This window comes from Fukomys damarensis, unplaced genomic scaffold (assembly GCF_012274545.1).
Source record: "Fukomys damarensis isolate Sample0158 unplaced genomic scaffold, DMR_v1.0_HiC HiC_scaffold_23, whole genome shotgun sequence".
Taxonomy (NCBI): Eukaryota; Metazoa; Chordata; class Mammalia; order Rodentia; family Bathyergidae; genus Fukomys; species Fukomys damarensis.
In genome coordinates, this window is record NW_022900935.1 from 44,089,441 (window position 1) to 44,106,622 (window position 17,182).

The window sequence follows — 17,182 nt, forward strand, 5'->3', positions numbered from 1 at the left end:
GCACTGGATGTGCACCCAGGTGTGAGCAGCAGGTGGGCACAGGTCTGAGTGTAGACAGTGTCCAGCCAGGAGCTGACTACTCAGAGCCCTCCTGGGACCTCACTGGCCTGCAGTTTCCTTCCCAAGCTGCCTATGGCCCTTCACATGCCCAGAGGGTGCTGTGCCGTGGCCTGCAGAATGCACACAGCTGCATGTCTCACTTCATCTCTGACACTCGTGTCACCATCTCTGAACGATGCGCTCACAGACTCCATCGGGACACGTCTTGGGGTTTCCTTTTAGCTTACTCCCCTTGGTCAAAAGGCACTGGGTGCCATGGACCCTGGCCTTGGCCAAGCTGGCTGGGTGTGTCCCTGGCTCCTGTCTATCATGTGGGAGCTTGTGCAGCACAGTGGAGACGGCAGGCTCAGCCCATCAGGTGCTGGGTTTCCTGGAACTTACGCCATGCTCCAAGGGGATTTGAAAAGTCTTATTTGGAAGAGCAGAGAGGCAGTGATGCCTGAGCACCCAGTCTTCCAAGCCTTAGCTTGCGTTAGAACACCAAGCTACTATTTACACACAAGCATGCATGCCCTTCCTGCTGCTGCTTACTGCCTGCCCCTGACCCAGCTCGACCTCTGGGGCCCTCCCACAGGGAGGTGGTGCTTCCCCGGATGGCACGAGGGGGTTGGTCACACCATGGCCAGTGCCCCCTGTAGTGAGGGAGGAGGCCCGTGGTGACCAAGCAGCACTGGTGGACTGGGCAGTAGGCTGACTGGTTCCTTGGCTTGGGACTCCAGTGCCTGGGCAAGGCTGGAGCTCAGCTGTCTCTAGCTAGATGCCTGGGAGCTTAGCCTAGGGGAGGCAGATGGAACAGGGCATAGCCCTGGTAGCTGACAAAGGTGTGGCTAGCTAGCCAGCACTGCCTTTCTGGGATGGTGGTTGGCAGCCAAGTGGCCCCCATCCCAGCAAGAACTCCCTGACCCCAAGTCCCCAGCTCCCAGTCACTCTGTGCCCTACAGACATGAGGGAGCCTGAGGCTTGGGGCCACTTGGCCTGGGGTCATGGCCAGGCCCCTTGAACTGTAATCTGGGCCCTACTGGCCTGAGTGCCTGGTCCTTAAAAGTCCAGCAGCCTCGGTTTCCTTTTCTGTCTGCTGGAGAGTAGAGACCTGATCTGTAGCGTTTTGGAAGGTTGAATGTATACAGCACAGGGAATGCTGACTCACCAGTTCGGAAACCACTAAGCACGCATGATGACTCGGCAGAGAGCAGGTGTGACGACTCAGTATGTGAGTGATGACTCAGCAGAATATAGGCACGAAAGCTCAGCGTGTGAGTGATGACTCAGTATGTATGTGATGACTCAGCAGAGCACAGGAATAATGACTCAGCATGTGTGATGACCCAGCAGAGTGCCAGTGTGATGACTCAGCATGTGAATGAGACTCAGCTGGGCACAGCACAGGTATGATGACTCAGCATGTGAGTGATGACTAATCACGCATGATTCAGCAGAGTGCAGGTGAGATGACTCAGCACATATGTGATGACTCAGCATGTGAGTGATGACTCAGCAGAGCATAGCACAGGTGCGGTGACTCAGAACAGGAGTGATAACTCAGCATGGTCTGTGTGACAAGTTGGCACAATGGCCACATGTGATGGCTCTGTGATGTGTAATGACTGTGATGAGTGTGTGTACTTGAGACAGAGCCAGGAGGGCCTTGGTGTCCCGTCCGAGGGTTCCCACTGATTGCAAGCTGCTTTCGGCTCTGTGCCAGAGACCAGGTGTAGGAGCTGCTGACTCCCCCAGGCTTCCCCTGAGCCCTGCACATAGGCTGCCTGTGGCAGACACACAGCCCAGTGAACATGCATACAGCAGTGTGCCGTGTACCGAGAGCACAGCCTGACAAGGCATGTGCCTACATCATAGGTCTTGGGTGATGCCCGACTGTGCATGCACGAGTCCGGCTCCTCTGTCAGCACAAGCTTTGTTCCCTGTGGCTGCAGGCAACCCTTCCCACGGCACTGTCTGCTTTGTTCTTGAGCACGAATCCCAGCGCAGCCCGTTCACGAAGTGCTGCTTGCCCCGTGCTGTCCTCCTTGCCCTCGGCGAGGCCAAGGTGAGCTGGGACACAGAGCCGGGAGCTGGGTGCAGCACAGTCTGTGCTTTGTCCTTTCAGATTTACACCCAAACTGAGCCAAAGAACCCTTGACAGTAGACAACAGGATGACTTAGTAGGAGGTGGTGTCTGGTGACTCAGCATGATGCTCACGACCTCTGAACTTACTAGGAATCAGAGCCACCCTTCCTGTACTGCCCATAGGCCCCTGGACCTGACCCTGGTGACCTCTGAACCCACATTCTGAGTCTCCCTTGCCCGGTCTTTCATCACATGTGCGGGGCAGCCCCAACCCTGCACTACTGTCCCCAGGCTGTCATGTTGTTGCCTTCTTCAGCGCTTGCCTGTCTCTTCCCGCTAGAGCATGACCACCATGAGGACAGGGGCCACTTCATCTCTGTTGGCCCGGCCACCCTCAGCATGCCTGGCACACACAGCGGGAACACACAGGCTTCTCAGAGGACACTGCTCATGGAGCTCAGCCACGGTGAGTGTGAACGGAATTGGGCAGGCAGGGGACATAGGATGCTGGGTCACTAGAATGACCTGGCCTCCACTCACTGCCTACCTCGCAGCTGTACAGGAAAGGCAAGGGAAGAGTCCTGGGAGGGTGAGGCCAGAATGCGAGGGACACAGAGGGCACAATGTCCCTCAGAGGGCACCGCATGGCTGCAGGGCCTCCGGGCCATGAGGGGCTCTGAGCCCCCTGAATGGGGAGGGCCCAGGGGCATCACACCTCAGCTGACCTCGTGTGGGGCAGGGGCAGGGGCAGCACAGTGGGCACAGGTGGGCGACTCACATATGAAAGGCTTGACCGTGCTGTGGATGTGCTTGTGCTGCTTGAGGCCAGAGGATGTGGCGAAGGTCTTGCCGCAGTCGGGGCAGGCGTGGGCCCGAGCGCCGACGTGCTGTGAGCGGATGTGCCGCTGTAGGTTGCTGGGGTCCGTGAACACCTGGGGAGCAGACGCCGTTGGCCCACGCCCTGCCTGGACACCCTCGTCCTGCCTGGACACCCTCATCGGGCCCTGGGGCAGGAAGTCTGGGCTCTGTCTCTCTCCCCTCTGCCCCTCTTGCCCAAGCTGGCCAGCCCGGATGTCCACTGCAGCACTGATCCGCTGAGGGCCTTGGACCAGTGGCCACACCTCCCCAGCCTCAGCTTCCTCAGCAGTGACTCCCAAGAAAACTGCCCACGAGGCTGTACAGGCACAGCAGAGGCCAGTTTAGCTGAAGACCCCTGACCCGTGAAGGCCTCTCCTGTCTACACTGGCATGAGGACAGAGCCGCCGGGGTGCGGGGGAGGACCAGGGTTCCGGTGTTGGCCCTCTCCCTTCCGAGCTAATATCTGAGCCTGCCTGTCCTCCACAGTCACAGGGAAGGCCACCGGTGACCTCGGGCAGGCATACACCGCCAGTACCTTCACGCAGTTTTCACATTCGAAGCGCTTGCCGCTGTCGTGGGACATCTGGTGACGGATGAGGTTGGATTTCCAGTTGAAGGCCTTGGGACACTGGTCACACTTGTACTCCCGCTCCTCCGTGTGGACGATCATGTGCTGCTCCAAGCTGCACATGGGGACAGGGGTCACTTGGGGCTTCTCTGCTTGCCCTCTGCCCAGGACAGAGGCCCCAACTCCATCAGAACAGTTCTGGGTGCTCCTTTGGGGTGACCACAGCCCTCTGTGCCCTGGCCACCCCTCTGGGTGATCCCAACTTTGAGGCTGGGCTTGGGACTAGAAACAATGGGGTCAATGAACTTCAACACTGCATGAGCCCCACAGAGGGCCAGGCCGGGCACCCCAGCCACCCACCGAGTCAGGCACAGGGAGACTGATGGGGTTGTGTGCATCGGGGAGCGCAGCTGCTGGGGGACTCTCTTGGCTGAATGAGCAGCTCTAATCCCCTCCTCTCGGAGGACCCCCATCCCTGGGATGACCGTTAATCTTCATGAGCGAAGCAGTAATATATCACGGCCCGTTAATTACGGGGCCCAGCCATCCATTTAGATCAGAAACGCCTGCTTCTCCTGCATCGGAGATTGTATCTTTTCCCTGTTGTTAATTGTGATTTATGTGTTTATGTAAAGAAAACAGGGACCCTCTTTAGCGGTGCTCACTGCGCCGGGGCTCAGTGGGAATTTGCACACACGCTTATTCTCTCGGTCATCTGTGCGGGGTGGAGGTCTGTGTCCCCGGGGAGCCAGGGCCGGGATGGACGGTAAAGCCCCTGCCTCACAGTGGTTAGTGGCCTGTGGGTTTTTCTCTGACTATAAGTCTGTCCTGTAGGAAACTGCTGCGGCAGGAGGAACCCTGGGGAAAAGTTCCTGGCTCCCTGGGACTAGGGACCAATCCCCCTGGTATCCCCCATAGGGCCCAGGGCCCCCAAGGGGAGCAGAGGCCAGGTCTGGGACAAGGGGACCCACATGACCCCTTCCCAGCTCACTGACTGAGATGGAGTTGTGTGTGTGTCCGGCTGGGCCCTGACTGGGGATGGCTGGTCTTCCTGCGGACCGGACACTGGACCTGAGACCAGGGGACACCTGTGGCTCTGATACCAGCTGGACTGCTGCCAGTGGCCGGGGCGCACCTGTACTTGTTGGGGAACATTCGCTCGCAGTCCTTGCACTCATGGGCCTGCCCATCGCTGCCCCCGCCGAGGCCCTCGGGCTTGAGCTCGTCCCCCAGGCTCTCGTACAGCACGGCCCCCGCTGAGCCACAGGCGTACTTCTTGTGATGCCTCAGGTCCAGCTTGCACTGGAAGAGCTCGTCGCACTCCTCACAGCGGAACGTGGGCTCCTCTGCAAGACAGGAGCGGGGAGGTGGGTGGGGGCACAGGGCTGGCCTCTCTCCCATGGGGCCTGCGCCCACCCTGGCCACCCTGCCCTGCAGGCTTCCAGCCCTCACCCTGGGCCAGGGGTGGCTGCCCACGGCTGCACAGGGCCGAGAGACCCGATCTCCCCACGGCAGGAAAGGCGGTCCCTCCCTGCGACTCAGGCTGCGCCTGCCGAGGGCTCCAGAGGCCCTGCCTGGGAGCGGAGAAGAGAGCCAGGCCCAGGGCTTTGTTTATGAATTAGGAGAAAAAAGATGACAGAGCTCCAACGCATATAATAAACTATTGTCGTCAAGGTCAAACAAATTAAAAGGGGGGCAGCTATTATTAAGTTTACGAGGCAGCATCCTGACCACAGTGCCAAGCCAAACAATCGCCCGGAGCTGCGATCCCTGGGGAAGGGGGGGGCGGCTCTGGGCCCCTCCCCCGCCTGCAGCTGTCCGGGCAGCAGCTTCGAAAAGTGGTGCCCCCACTGCAGGGACCTCGTGCTCCAGCCCGGCCTGGAGACAAAACACCTGCTCTAAGCTCTTGCCCAAACGACCTGAGCGGTGGGGTGATCTGTGTGAATGCGTGTGGCGGTATGGACGCACATGTGCACTTGTGCAGGAGTGTGTAGCTGTGTGACCATTCCAGCCCATGTGCACCCGTTTGTGTGAGCATTCATATGGACTTGTGTGCATGTGTGCAAGTACTCGTGACTGTTTGGGGCATGTTTGTATTGGGTACATGTTTGTGTGTTCACTTTGCATGTCACGTTTCCGTGTGCATGCATGTGCATTTGGGGGTTCTATATGCATAGGTGTGCGTGTTGTGTCTGTGACTGGGTGACTGATGTGTGTGCTGTGTGTGCTCGTGTTTTAATGTGCACACGGATGCATGTGTGTGCACTTATGGACTCATGTGCCATGTCTGGGCCAGTGTGCACACTCAGGACTGGCCCATGCCTGGCACTGAGCAGAGCCTGCACACACTGGGGCTGGATGCTGGCTGCAGAGGCCTGAGCTGGGGTCAGAGGCAGGCAGGGGAGATGGGTGGATGGGAGAAAGGGCCACCAGGAGCACAGGCTGTTCGCAGTCCTAAGGACAAGCAGAGCCACTCTGCAGCTGTGCAGCGCAGCAGTCTTGAGGAGGCTCGCCTGCTGCTGACGGGAAGCTGCCCCGTGCCTACACGCAGCAGTGCTCTTTTGGGCTGTCTTGGGCCACACCGGGCATCACTAATGATGGGTCACGAATGCCACTGTTGGGCCACGGGGCAACATTCACCCCGACACAGGCGCCGCCTGCCAGGTTGGCCGTCAGCTGCTTCTGAGGAAAGGGGCAAACATCTGGGGGCAGTTAAGTGCTGCTGGGCATCCGTGCATGGGGCCAACTGGGCAGGTGCCGCCCATGGCCCATCAGACCCCAGCCACTGGCTCTGGGCATCCTGGCCCTGTGGCTCACCTGAGCCCACAGCAGGCCTGCAGAGGCTGCCTACCAGTCCAACTCTTCCTCTCCCAGGAGTCTGCGGTGAGCGAGGTACACAGGACGCCAGCCCCCAGGTTCAGGGCCCCCCAGCAGGCGCTGTCCTGACCACGTCACGGCACACACGCGTGGGACCCAGTGCCAATGCACTGTGGTGGCTGCTGTGTCCCTGCTTCATCCCCAGTCAGCGGTGGCCAGGGAGACCCAGGGACTCACCCAGGGGAGGGGCGGAGCCCTGTTTGGGGCCTAGGATGGAGAGCAGGCTGGGCCCCAGTCTTCCACAGAGGGTTACGGGTTCACAACATGGTCCCGTGAGTTTGGGGTGCTCACTCCCTCACCCACCATGGCCTCCCCTTGTCACTAGAGGCTCAAACTCTGGCTTGCGAGGAGCCCTAGAGGTCTGAGCACCAGGCACCCCCTCACACCTGGCCCACTGTCCCCCCCCGCCCCTGCCCCATGTTCCTGTGGGCTGCAGACGCCGAGGTAGGAGGGTCCACCAGCATGGGCAGATTGGAAAGGCCCCTTCCTGTTCTACCTTTTCTGCACCCAACTGAAAGTAATGGAGAATTGAAGTTTGAAGACAAAGGGCCAGATCTCAGTACTTGGGAGGCTGAGGCAGGAGGATCACTGCAAGTTTGTGGCCAGTCTGGCTTACACAGTGAGATCCTGGGCTGGGGATGTAGCTCAGTGGCCCCACACTGCTTCACAAGAGCAAGGTTCTGAGTTGGATCCCCAGTAATGGGGGGGACACAGTGAGACCCTGTCTCAAAAACAAACAAACAAAATAGAAAGACAAGGAGAAGTGCTGCTTTCACTCATTCACACCAGGGATCAAGTAATTTTTTTCCCTTCTGATTTGCAATTTAGATTTTAAAATGAAACTTTCGGGGTTTAGAATGAGCACTCAGCCTGATTTGCACTGCCAGCACTAAGGTACCTGAAGCACAGACCCTGGCCACCAGCCTGTCCTGCTCCTCCTCTGCCCAGCCCGTTGTGGAGGGTTGGATGGGGCCTGAGCTTTGCCTACCCCCCTCTCCCAGCTCCTCCGAGGAGGCGGGGAAGTAGGCTGTGGGTAGTGGCTTTCGTTTTCCCAGGACAAGAAATTCCATTTAAAGAAATACCAGGTTGGAAAAAAATAAAAAATAAAAAGAAAGAAAGAAAGAAAAAAAAAGGACAAGAAATACCAGGTGGCACTGCAAATCCCTGACACTACCTCCAGGGTCCCCACCTATCACGCACCTGTCCCAGCTCTTCTTGATCTTCCTGGAGAGGACACAGTGGTCATTTTGAAACGAGACCAATTTGAATGCTACAATTTTATGTTTTCTCCCCAGAGCAAGAGGTTCTCCTGAAAGTGCCTTCCTCCCCCTGCGTCGCAGGAGTCGAACAAAGGCAGCTGATGGAGGGGCTCATGTGCCTTCCCTCCTCCGAGCCACCCATGTGGCTGCTGGAACACTTTTGGTTTTTCGGGGTGCTGAGATTGAACCTAGGCCTTTTCACTGAGCTACATTCCCAGCCCATTTTTATTTTGAGACAAGGTCTTTCTAAATCACCCAGGCTGGTCTTGAACTTGTGATCCTCCTGCCTCAGCCTCCCAGAGAGCTAGGATTACAGGCGTGTGCCACCAGGCCTGGCTTTGGGGTGGCATTTCTTAATGGAGACACACCTGTGCAGGGACACCCAGCCCCGGGAGCTGTGGGCAGTGCTGTTCCCCCATGCGTGTCCTGACCAGGGCTCCTTTTCCTCCTGGCCGCCTGAATGTGGCCCCCTCCAGCCCCCTTTCCCCCACAAGCACACAGCAGAGCGATTGGAAACAGAGCCCTCTTCATGCAAATGTGGCAGGGGTCGCAGGCCCGCTGGAAGTCCCAGCTTCCATGTGACCTGAGCAGCCTGGGTCTCCCTGTCCAAGCTGGCCCGTGCTCATCTAGCTGAAGTTCCACCGGCAACTTTCACGGCCAAGCAGGAACATAACAGAAAAATAAATCAGCGCCTAATGGTTCTGAGAGCCGGGGGTTCACAATTACCAGCATCCACATGCTAATCTTCAACTCCAGCCTCAAAAGAGCTCCAGAGCCACTCCAAATTCCTGCAGGGATAAGGGGCCGGCTGCATTTAGCTGGGGTCGGTGGAAAAGATTTTTTTTATGATAATTATCTTAGTGAGGTGGAAAAGATTTTTTTATGATAATTATCTTAGTGAGGAGCGTTTTTGCATTTTCTTTCTGCGCAATTCAGAGTTTAGCTGGGGGTGGGGGGCTGGTGGGGAGTCAAAGAAGCGACCTTGACAGCCAAGGGAAGAAAAGTCAAATATTTGATGTCGGACTATTATGTGTGGGAAGCAATTAGCCCGCGAGCATTTGATAGATTATTAGGAAAATGTAGACCCAGGTTATTCAGAACTGGGGGCTGGGCTGGTGGGGAGCAGGAACTGAGGTTTTAAAAAACCTTTTGGAAGAAAGAAATTTCCTTGCACAAATGAAATCCCACAGCCGAACGCTCTCTTCAAGTTAAGCAGATTTATCTTCTGGAGTCGCGTGTATTCTCCAAGACTCACAGGTCTTTTCAACAATTATTTTAAGGAAAATGAGACCTCTCTCTTGCTACTCAGATTTTGGCAATTTATTTTTCTTTTCTCAACAGCCTAATGGAAACCAAGCTCTAGCGGAAAGTACAGACAGGACCCAGCTGGTGACGTTGTCCTTCTGTGCCGATTTCCTTTCGACAGCTCAGGGATGCAGACTGCTGCTGTATGAAGGAGGGACCCTGCCCGCTGTTTGCTGAGGGCCCAAAGGGTAAACTGAGGCAGCATTCTCTGGGTCAGGTCTCAGAGCCTTCCTGCCTGCCTCCTGGCCAGCTATGCTGCTCCTCCCTGAGGGGTTAGAGCAGTGCCGAGAGATGTGGCCAGTGGCGTTAATCATTAAGCCATGTCAGAAGGGCGAGGCAAACCCCGCATCCCCGGCTCTGGCATGAGCAGAAATCAGCAGCTCCGGGAACAGCCAGAATCAGAGAGTGCTTGTGTGTGTGTGTTGGTGTGTGTGAGCTGACTCCTGCTGCCAACAGGGCCTTGGGGCCATCCACAGGTCCAGGACCCTGTGCTTCATGATGCGAGGAGGGGGTCCAAGCCAGTGTTTCAGAACCCCAAGTCTAGCTGTGGTGACACATGACTGTCATCCCAGCACTCTGGGAGGCTGAGGCGGGAGGATCAAGAGTTGGAGCCCAGCTGGGGCAGTGTAGTGACTTAGCAAGACCCTGTCTGAAAATAAGAAACTGAAAATTGGCTGGGGATGTAGCTCAGAGTGAAGGCCTTGGGTTCAATCAAAGCCCAATATCATAAATAAAAAAAAAGAATAAAGAATAAAATGGAAAGAACCCCTAATCTCTAGTTTGTTTAAGGCTGGCATTTTCTCAAGCATGGTCTCAGAGGAACTTGTGTGTGGACAGACAGGAAGGGGACCAACAATCACAACCCCACAGGCAGGTAGAACGACAAATGGAGAGGGGGTTCTGGAACTTTCCCAGCTGGGGGAGAGCTTAGGGACTCTCACCCCACTACCAGGCCCAGCCCAACCCTGAACATGCCCTCCAAGTCAAACTTCCTCCAACACTTCTCTTGGGTTCTAAATTACAGATGGGAGTTACTTTGAAAGACAGCTGTGCCACCTTCCTCTCTTACAGGAGGCGGAGCTTCTCATAGGTCTCTGGGGAGACCAACCCCTCCCTTTCCACTCCCCGCTCCCCTGCTCCCCTCCGTCCTCCACTTCATCCTTTTTTTCAGTATTGGAAAAGCTGATACTAATGGCAATGACACAGTTTTAGAAGTTCACCAGAAGTTCCAGCACTGCAAAAATATCATTCAACATGACTTCAGCTCACCATTGTACAAAGCCCTTCTTAAACTCAGGACACAGCTCTGGGTCCCAAGGAAGCAGAGGGAAGCAGGCAGCACTCTGTCCATGGCCTGGGTCTGGGACCTGGGACCTGGCTGGGAGGTAGGGTCTTACCATCCAGGCTGGGTGGTACTGCGCGCAGGGAGTAGGCGCCTTCCTTCACGTGCACCAGCAGCTCCTCCCCTGGCTCAATGTCCTTAATGACTTTGTAGTAAATCTAGGAGAGACCCGGGAGATCCGGTCAGGCCAGTGCTGCTGTCGTCCACACAGCACTCCATCCGGCAGGCTGCTGCATGGCTCATGGGGGGCTCGGGCCTGCAGGCCACTTGACCGGGCTTCTAATTGCCACAAAGAGGACACCTCAGAAGTCCTGCCGCATGAGCACAGAAGGACTGGAGCCCCTTTTAATTGGTTCCATCCTGATTTGGGGCTACTGACAGGACATAGAATCAAGCAGGTGAGGGTCAGCATCAGTGTCCCCTGCCCAGGTGTCCTGGGAGCCACCCCAGGCAGAAGGTCCTGCGCTGCGATCCAGGCTTCCGGTCCCCTCCTCACGTGGGCTGAGCGGATGCCTGTGCCACGGGGCTGGGGCACTGTTTGGGAGGCTGGTGGGAGTGAGCTGGCAGAGGCCCTGCTCAGCGGCACCACTCTGCCCCACACGCCGCTTGTCCTTTGCCCCCTGAAGGGCACAAACGTCTTGGAGGTGTTGAAGTGGTGGCTGTGATGGAGGAAGCTAGCAGTTCAGAAAGCAGAGCCAGGCCCCTGGGCACCCCGGACACCACTGACGTGGGCCTTGGCTGGTGGGGCGGGGCCTGCTCTTCATGGCTACGTGGCTGGCCAGCACCTGCCCTGCAGGCTGGAGGCAGTGGACATTTGGGCATTGGCTCCTAGGGCTCTGTCCTGAGGTCAGGAGCCAGGCAGCTCCCAGCAGCCTGCAGCCGGGCCTGAGGAAGGACAGGACTGGAGGGAGGCCTGAAGAGGCCACTGACCCCTTGGAGGCCTGGGACGAGGCCACCTTGGCTGTACCCACAAGGGGTCTTTTCCTCATGGTGGATGGGCTGAGGACTGGAAGGGACCAGCAGAGGCAGGAATGACAGGGTTGGCCTGGACTCCGGTGCTGGAGTTCCAGGGGCCCAGCGTATGCTGGGACAGGCTGGGGCTGAATTCTCTCTGGAAGGGAAAAGCCTGCTCAAGGAAGAAGGAACCCTGGCATCCGACTTCCTCCAACTGGGGACTGAACCGAGCACCACGCCCCGTTCCCCCCCACCCCCCGTGGACCCTGTGACAGGTGAAGCTCCAGAGCCACACTGTGAGCGCCCAACATGCACCACAGAAGCTGTAGTTGCCCACAGCCCCCGCTGGCTGCTGTCCCAGGATGGGGACAGACCACAGTGCAGAGGCAGGGAAGGGAAGCTGGGGCCTGATGGGCCCTGGAGGCTGCTGGGCCACCCAGGCTCAACCCAGTCCAGGCCAGTGAGGCCCAGAGAGGTGCAGTGGGGCGGGGTGGAGGGCATGGCTCGTGGTCTGGGTCAGAGGTCACTTGGCCCTTCACTCTCTGCTGCCCACCAGGCACCCTTCTCCCGGGACCTCTCCCTGTGGTGTGACCGCCACACCCTACCTCCTTCCCACTGGGAGGCAGGCGCTCCTGGTGCCTGATCCCCCAATCTCACTCCTTCCATGACCTCTGAGAGCTGTAGGGACCCTAGGACCCAGCATCTCCACTCCCAGGTTGCTGGGCCTCCCAGGACCCCTCACTCTGTCTCAAGGACAGGAGCCCACTGGGACCCTGACCATAGGGGCGGACACTGCCTGGAGCCCCGGGCCCCTCCTACAGAGGAATCCTCTCCTTTTCCCAGGGTGTCTCCTCCCTCTTCCTCCGGGACACCATGGGGCACACGGGGCGTGCAGAGCAGCACTCTGGTTGCAGGGACTTTGAGATAGGAAAGAATGAGTCACTCTTAGAGCTAATGTCAGGGCCCAGGGAGGGGTGGGTGCCCCAACCTGCTTCCACTGCTGGGGTACGGGGAGCTTCGGGGCCCTTGCCTTGCTGAAGACCTGGTTCTGAATGGCACAATTGGGAAGCCAATTCCTGGCCGAGGAGCCAGCAATTTTCCGTGAAAAAGGCTGGCAGGACCAGGTTGGCAGGGCGAGGGGGCAGGGAATAATTTCAGTAGATGATCAGCACCCCTTCAGGCCCTGCCCTGCATCCATGGGACCTGTGACTGGGGCCGAATTCTCCAAAGGAGGGAGAACTATCCAAGGCAGAAGAAACCTTCGAATCAGACATCCCCCAGCCCCGGAGCCATGTGGGAGTCCCGAATCCTCTCCTCCCTGGGGTCTGGGGGCGGGAACCTCTTAGCAACAGTTACAATTACCAGCACCAATAAAGGCCGGCCCTAAAAAGTAATGATGCCGAACAGACAGGGCCCGCTGTCGATCCCCTGCTTCCTCTGTGCAGCTCCTCTCTGTAGTGACAGCGGCTTTATTGAACTTGGGCAAACACCTTGGAACAGAGGCTCCCGGAATTATAACTGTACTTAGCGTGACCCGGCCTATTTTCTGCCTCTTTTATCACTTTCCAGACACAAAGAGGAGGTCCTTGGAGGTAAACGTGCCGGGGACAAATAACTAGCCACTCTCTTCACAAAGGGCAGAGAGAGAAATTGCCTGAGGGAAGCTGGGTAGTGAAAATGTGCAGCACCCCCGACACAATCCGAAAGACAGAGAAATATTTGACATTGGCCATCAGCTTTTACCCGCTGTCTCCTTAGGGGTCCTGGAGCATTTTTTAAAAAATAAATATCAGATCACAAGGAAAGACACTACTTTAACCTACAAGACCTTAGTCTCATAAATTTCATTCCTACTCCATCTATGAATTTTGACATTTCAATGAAGGAAATACGCCCAGAGATGACCAGATAGAACTTCAGGGTCAGTGGGTTGGATACAGGCAGCAGCTACCACTGTCTCCCCCCCGGGACAAATGGGACTCCATTTTTTCAGTCCATCAAAGTGCACTTCCCCACAATTTATTCTTTCCTCTTTTTTGACTCGTCTAAGAAACTTTAAAGGCGTATTGAAATAAAATAGGTGTAACACCCTTACCCGCACTTTTTTTAAAAAACAAAACCCAGTCTCTCACCATCCTGGATTTTGGAGTTCATGGGGCTTGAACTGGCAAAGGCTGGCGTGGCTCTGAGGCATCTGTCACCAACACGTGCTCCATGTGAGCGGAGTTTGAGTTTCTCTAAAGTGATTGCTGTGAAGCACGCTCAGCCAGCGACCCCGCCTGCCTGTCATCTGTCCCGCCGAGAAAGGACGCAGGTCCCAAGGTTATTCCCAGGTCTTTTCTCGCACGTCTCTCAGTGTCTTTGAGATTTGCTGGCTCTGTGCTGGCTCCAGCCTTCAGGGACCATGGGAGCTTCACCGACTGCTTGCTGTGCCCAAACCATGAGCCGTGTTGCTCTGCAGAATGTCGACACCTGGTGCTTCGAGCATTTGGTGTTCAGAAAACTACTCAATGATGCTCCCTGACCTGGTGGGGGTGGCTCCGCAGGACCAGCGCGGGGGTCTTCATTTCTGTTTCCTCAGTGTAGCCTGCTTCTGGCCTGTTGTGGTGGCTGCTGGTGTTCTCAAGGTTGGGCAGCCAGGGGACAGCTGTTCCGGCTGGGCACCGTGGGCAGGCTCCAGGACACTCAGGGAGGGAAAGCTCATCGGCTGAAGCATTTTATTTGTGTCTAAGCCTTTATTGTATTGTTGCTATATGTTCTGCCTCTTTCCCAGTGGCTCATGGGTTAAAAAATTCTATACATTTATCCCTTTCTTAGTTGTGCAGTTAGGAGCAGGATTGTAAAAATATAAATTATTCATCCATAGTTAAATTGCCAACGTTCTTCAGGGCTTCTTCTAATAAAGGGTTGCATTTAATTAAGAAGGAGTGGAACACACAATCTGACAACCGGCTAGTGTATTGTGAATTTAAACATTTTGTTCTCCAGAATGAGGACGGGTTGGCTCCCAAGGGGGCCCAGCAACATGTGACACTTTTCTGAATCAAAACAAATTTGATATATTTTGAAAGCCTTTTGTCAACTAGTTAAGAAATGCTACAACTAGTCCCCTAACCTCCCCTTCTCATTTTCAAAGAGAAAATTGTATCTAATTGTTGGAGGCTACCATTTGAACCGGCCAAATTAAAAATTTATGATTTTTAATTTAAAAAATGATGGGGGTAAAAGTAAAGGCAGTAAGGAAATGTCAGGGGTCAGAGCAGGATGGTGGATGTCAGACGCCCCCTGTTTGAAATTCCAGAGCTAGCAGGTCACATGACCTGCCGGGAAAGAGGGGTCCAGGTCGGGGCCAAGGAAACGAAAGCAAAAGAGAACGGGTTTGGCCTGCCGGCTGCGATCAAGCAAACAACACCGGGTTTTCATTAAAAACAAGCGCTGGCTTCAAGAAGGACTCGGTGTGGTGTTGACGGCCTCTAAACGAACGCCTGTGGGTCCAGCTCTGAGGAGGCTGCCCCGGGATCGCCCTGCCCTGGGGAGACACTGGCCCCGTGCTCAGTGTCTTGAGTAGTCTGGGGCGTCGTCAGCCTCCTGGCCACAGGCTTGGTGTGGCGCCCTGGCCCCTGCCGGCCTCGGGAACCTGATAGAGTCCCCAAGGACCGTCCGGGAAGGAGAGGGGGTGCCGCTCTTCTGGTCGGGGGTGCTGTACGTAGCCAGGGAGCAGCCTTGCGGGGAGGTGAGATCGAGATCGCAGCACGGCCCTGCCCCGGCCCCCGCCCTTCCCCCACTGGCGTTCTTGCCCTATCCAGCCAGTGTGAGAAGGAGAAAAAAGCCTCGCTGTGAAGGGGCCTGACCGGCCCCGCTTCCTCCTGTGGGCGCTTGGCTTCCAAGCTCTTGTTTTCTTTCTTAACATGAAAACAAATTTAGGAACAGACCCCGTCTGTGTCCCGCAGGCATTTCAAACCCACTTGTGCGCTCATAATTGCATGAGGAACTACCTGGGGTGACCTGGACGTCTGAGTTCCCCACCTGGAAAGGAAGCTGGGTGTTTGGTGGCGGGGGCACGTTCCGAAGCTCCCGGAGCAAACTCAGGCACTTGGGGTGCTTCCCCGCCTTTGGGCTCAGCTGGATGGAAGGACATTAGCACGGCCCATGCACCCAGTATAGTCAGGGGGGCTCCAGGCTGACCCGACCTCCCCACACCCTGGTACGGAGTCCTGACACCCTATCATCTGTGGGGAGCGATTTGTTCCTTCCAGATGGGTCCCCAAGAGCTTTCGCGTTTGGAAGCAGTGTATTGCTGGCCATAGAAAGGGCTGTTCTTTGTGTATAGAAGCCACAAATCACCTGTCAGGTGATGGGGCCAGGCCCAGGATGAAATCATGGCCCAGTGTGGCCTCTGCTGCTGCCTGCCTCTCCATCCCGAGCCATAAGGAGGGCTGCAAGGGCATGAGGGCCAGGGCCTGTCCCTTCTGATGTCCTTTGGGCGGGGTTCTCAGAGTCACAGAGTTGTAGGGGATCTCAGCACCTGGCAAGAGTAAGAAGCCAGAGCCAGCGAGTGCTTTCCTGCAGCTCCGCGGCCAGAGGATGAAGAGTTAATGGAGATGGAGCAGGGGCGGTGAGGGGTACAGAGCCCAGCAGGCCCTGCTGTGCCACCTGCCTGCACCCCTCTGTGCCCAAGGCCCAGGAGGTGGGTGTTGGAGGGAGTGTCAGGAGATGTGTGCACATCCTGGTCCCCCAGCCCCAGGCTGCAAGGAGCAATAAGCCATCTTCTTTGGGTCGGGCGTGGCCGGGAAAGGGTGGTGGCTGGTGGTCTGAGCACGTCCCAGGCAGCTTCTGACCCATGCCCTCAGCGCTCTGCGTGTGGGAGGGCATGCCTCCTTGGGCTGTGGCTTCCAGAATGTTCTCCAAAGGTGCCGAGACCGCTTCCGTCTGGCTGCTCTCCTGAGAATTGGTTCCGAGCTCACGTGTCTTGGGCCGCACATCTAGGCTCCGGCCTTCAGTGACTTGGGGATTTTACCTGCCGAGTCCGCTGGGAAGGTTCAACACTTCTCTGTGTGCGTGGATGTCCTGATGCTAACCTGCCCCTCTGAGCCTGTGCTATGGTGGAGGGGTGGGTATGTGCACATGGTGGGCATGTGGAGTCCATGGCTACCTGGAAGCCCTGGTAGCAGCCCTCAGGATCGTGGAAATCTGAGAAACCCCATTAATATCATGTAATATTTCCTTCTCAAGGAAACCCTGTCTTCGAAAAAGAGAACTCTGTCTTCGAAAATATTTTTTATTGTTGATATTTGAGGGGGGTTTTTGTTTAGCTCCACAGAGGGTCATAGCAGCTCATGTGCCTCCCCGCTCAGGACCAGGAAACGGAAGTGCTTTGTGCTGAGGTCGCAGCTGAGCTGCCTCTGGGAGACCATTCAACAAGGAGTGGGAGTCTGCATTCCCTTCCAAACGGGATTTCTGAAAGCCACTTGGTTCAAACAACAAATAGGTGCCGAGAACCTCCGGGTTTCTGAGAGCAGCTTTCCGTATTATTACAGTTTGAACATTATTATTCAAAAGCAAACACATTCTGCACATTGCTCTCTTTCCTCAGCTGAAATTCCGAGCTGAGATTTGGGCTAGAAGTGGAGCATCCGCACCACTCTCTTCCCTCCTTCCTGCTGCCACAGTCTCTTCCACCACGTCTGAGTGCTTCTGAGGCCACTGCCTAGTGCTTTGTCAGGTTCAGAGGCACAGCTCTGGGCACACTGGTGGGCTTCTGGGGTGGTCGGGACACTTGGTGTCCCCTGCTACGAGGGGGTGTCCCAAGGATGGGGCTCCTCTCTTTCTCTGCTCAGAGGACTTCCTGCCACGGACCTTTCAGGGGTTGCACTTGCCTAAATGTCCCTGAGTTC

General features: G+C 56.4%; 1 protein-coding gene across 5 annotated transcripts in view; it reads right to left on the reverse strand.

Annotated features, from left to right (window-relative positions):
• Prdm16 (PR/SET domain 16) overlaps positions 1-17,182 on the reverse strand; it is a 279,740-nt gene that overhangs the window by 21,871 nt on the left and 240,687 nt on the right. For all 5 annotated transcript variants that reach the window (XM_010627786.2, XM_010627787.2, XM_010627785.2 and 2 more), the window contains exons 5-8: positions 10,390-10,492; positions 4,687-4,897; positions 3,519-3,666; positions 2,904-3,057 (exon numbers count right to left, since the gene is read on the reverse strand). In XM_010627786.2, coding sequence (XP_010626088.1) covers positions 2,904-3,057; positions 3,519-3,666; positions 4,687-4,897; positions 10,390-10,492 — 616 coding nt within the window. The remainder of the gene's footprint in view (positions 1-2,903; positions 3,058-3,518; positions 3,667-4,686; positions 4,898-10,389; positions 10,493-17,182) is intronic.